Genomic DNA, 3,414 nt, shown 5'->3' with positions numbered 1-3,414 from the left:
TCTCCATCATGTAGGTGGGTCTGTTGTGAGACAGATCCTACATGGTAGCAATGGGAAATACATAAAATAACTACATTAAAGTTTGAAGTCACCGTTATGGAGGTAAGCGCTTGCTTTAGTTTAGGTTCCTGACCCTTGGCTTTTCAACTTAAATGTTTTTCAGGCTGCTGAAACTGTGTTTCTGAAGCACATTTGTTATAGCAAAAGTGGCAAAAAGAAAAACTGATCTGATGATGGTGGGCCAAGCTCCACAACTGCAGAAGGCTATTGTTCACCTGTACGCATAAGATAACATACACACAAAAAATGATTTATACTTGGAGCATAACTTGTTAGTTAGTCTCATCAACGTGGTTCAGCCCTGTGGTGTGTTTAAAAGCATTTTACAACATCGACTGGTGCTCTGCGGACAGATTTACTAATTACTACATTTACTATTGATAACTGTTGCTACCGTCTTATCAGAAATAGCAGAGATGAAGTTTGTTCTTCAGTCTCTATAACCCCCCAGTATAGGCGGTGCCAACTAAGAACACACCAGTGGATGAGGATGATTTTCAACTTCCGTGCATAATAATTTCAGCTGCCCCTGGAGCACATCTAATTTATATATTTTCATGATATACAAATAATCGATTGTACCTCCCATACAACCCTTCCTTCAGGATGTTTTTTCCAGCCAGTCTGATCTAGGTGGCTCAAGCTGCAATCCTGGGGATGGGCCTATCCTCTCTGGATGACACAGCTTCAGTTCTACACATGGCAGTGGCTTGTTTGGGCCATGACACAAATGTGTTTATGATGCCACCATGCAAGGACTTTACAAAATTCTCCAGTGCACAGGTTTCATGTTGCCTAGAAGGAGATCAAAGACAGCCCGTACCATAGCTTTAGTGGCCGATTCTCTTGGAGTGAGGCCTGAGATCGAATAACCAGTACAGTAGCTGCACTTTTTGGCATTGTGTGATGATGCATTAAGTGGCAATGTTCCTACACACTGCTCTGTTAGCTATAAGTCAGATCACTCGTGAGCTTGGGACACTCTAAGTCAGAGGTTCTCAAACTGGGGTATGCGTACGGAGGGGGTATGTGAACAAAATAATTAAATATACTGTTAATTATATCACATTCTTAAATAAAAGCGTGTTTCTCACAGGCAAAATATATAAGTGAGTGCCATAAACGGTCAAATCCATGACATCCAATCAAATTACCCCATATTTGCGGTCAACAATATATATATATATATATATATATATATATTGAATGTATTTATATATATGAACATATATATGTATATGAGCGCTGTACGTACACATATGTATTTGTTTTTTGGTGTTTGGCTTAGTGTTATGTTAGAATCATTATTATACTCATAACTTTTGTTCTTTTAATATTTTGAATTGTTTTTAACTATTTTTTTGTTTTCATTTAAATGTTTAGTTTTGAAATGTTGTAGTATGCATTTGTCATTTTATTTAATTTATTTAATTTTCTTAAATGTGTATATATAAAGTATTTATAGAGTTTTAGCTTTTAGTTTTAATTACTTTTTCTTATTTGTAAGTCGCTTTGGATAAAAGCGTCTGCTAAATGACTAAAAGTTAAAGTAACGTAAAGTTGATAGTAAATATAGGTATACAGAGACTATGTATGTAGTCATGTTTAAAGCTTTATTTATTGATTCTAAACCTTGCATATTATCTGTATATATTTATATACATTTAAAATGGAAGCTTAATAATACTTATTAAACTACAATGGCTTGTTTAATGGAGTAGTAATTATATAAATCACGTAATTATAATGAATAATCATCATTAAAATAAGGTGACCAGACGTCCACAGGAAGTGGCACATCTGTTCACCTAACATTAAAATCCAGACGATTTTATCTTTAAAAATGTTTTACTGTGTAGTAGCCTTTAATTTGGAGCAAGAGAAACTGGGGCAGTGACTTTTATGTGATGTATTTTATGTGTCACTTTGCTTGAAGCCATGTTTTGTGTGAGCATATGGCCCTGTTTTGTTTGTTTCTATGTGCCTTGTGATTTGCTGTCTAGCGTTTATTCATTTGCATCACCTGTCCCTTGTTTATTCATTTGCATCACCTGTCCCCACTGATTTCTAGTCGTGTCCATTTTTGGAAGGCCAAACAAAGTAGTTTCGCTTTCACAACGAAACACAGCGCCACACACGGCGGCTTAGAGTGAGCAGAGGCTGGGGGATAAAGTGAGGAACGGCCAGAGAGCTAGAGTGAGCAGAGGCGGCGGATTCGACGAAGGAGCGTCCGGCAAGCTTGCGGCAACCACATGTGACGACCCCGGGCTGGACTCTGCTTCGTCCGTGGTGAAAGCCGATCCGGCGATCCACAGCGAGAAGTTGATGTATTTCCTCAGCGACGTGTTAGAACGAGCCGTTTTAGGTAGGTGTGGCTGACTCTTAACTTTTATAAAGAATATCTCTTTGGATTTGAGACTTTAGTCTTTGCAACTTTACAGATCTTCTTTATGCACCAAGAGCTTGTAACACTCCAAAGAGAAAGGAAAACTTGAAATCGCATCATATGACCCCTTTAATATTTTTAAACAACTGGTGTTGTAATCAAAAATGAAATTAATACATAGACTATTTATACAGAAAATAGTTCCGGTCCTCAAATTTGATTGGTTAAGAAAAATTTCCTATAGTCGTTTTACTGTTTGTATCAGTCTGTTTCTCTTCTGGTTTTCCAGATTATGTGTGTGCTGAGTTGAAGCATAGCTGTTTAAGATCTCTCTTTTCTTTTGCTTCCTGCTAGAATTCTTCTTGTGCCTGTCCCTCCGTTCATTTCTCTGTGATGTCTGATGTGTGCATCGATGTCTGCTCAGTTGTATGACTATGGTATCTTTGCTCTGTTTGTCTGTTTATCTGCTGTTACTGTTGCCCAGTTGCTTAAATGATATGAATTACTTATTTTGTTTTCCATTTTTGCACACTTGTTACAACTTGCACTTCTTTCTGAGTTATATCTTGTACACAAATGCTTTATCAGCCTTAAACATATTACTGAAGAAAGTCTCTCCATTTGTTTACTTTAATAAAGTGAAATTCAAGTACAATCTTAAACAGTACACACTATTTACATTATTCCCCTCTTATTTCTTGTTTGAGCTCCGTTACATATGTGTGGTCCTTTCCATGAACAACTTCCATGATGGCCAGTGCCTGTAACACAAACAGAATTATCAATCACTTCTGGCAGTTACAGAGTATAAAAACAAAAAAAACAAAGAAATAATACTTTTGTCTGTAGTCCTAAAACCTGGGAGAGTATGAGCACTTTTAAGCAGTTCATTTAAAAATGTTAAGGTCTTAATAAGGTCTTTTTAGTTTCTGTTGTTTTATATATATATATATATTTATATATATATA

At 36.4% G+C, this 3,414-nt stretch overlaps 1 protein-coding gene across 1 annotated transcript in view; it reads right to left on the bottom strand.

The window, feature by feature from the left end:
- Window positions 1–3,042: 3,042 nt before the first annotated feature.
- Window positions 3,043–3,414, bottom strand: part of LOC107574479 (N-lysine methyltransferase SMYD2-B) — a 21,127-nt gene continuing 20,755 nt past the window's right edge. Inside the window, exon 12 of the mRNA XM_016260917.1 lies at window positions 3,043–3,207. Within this exon, the coding sequence (XP_016116403.1) occupies window positions 3,127–3,207 (81 nt within the window). The 3' untranslated portion in view covers window positions 3,043–3,126. The remainder of the gene's footprint in view (window positions 3,208–3,414) is intronic.

The sequence above is a fragment of the Sinocyclocheilus grahami genome, unplaced genomic scaffold (genome assembly GCF_001515645.1).
Source record: "Sinocyclocheilus grahami isolate Dianchi unplaced genomic scaffold, SAMN03320097.WGS_v1.1 scaffold2247.1, whole genome shotgun sequence".
Taxonomy (NCBI): domain Eukaryota; kingdom Metazoa; phylum Chordata; class Actinopteri; order Cypriniformes; family Cyprinidae; genus Sinocyclocheilus; species Sinocyclocheilus grahami.
This window is presented reverse-complemented; position numbering and strand designations above follow the sequence as displayed.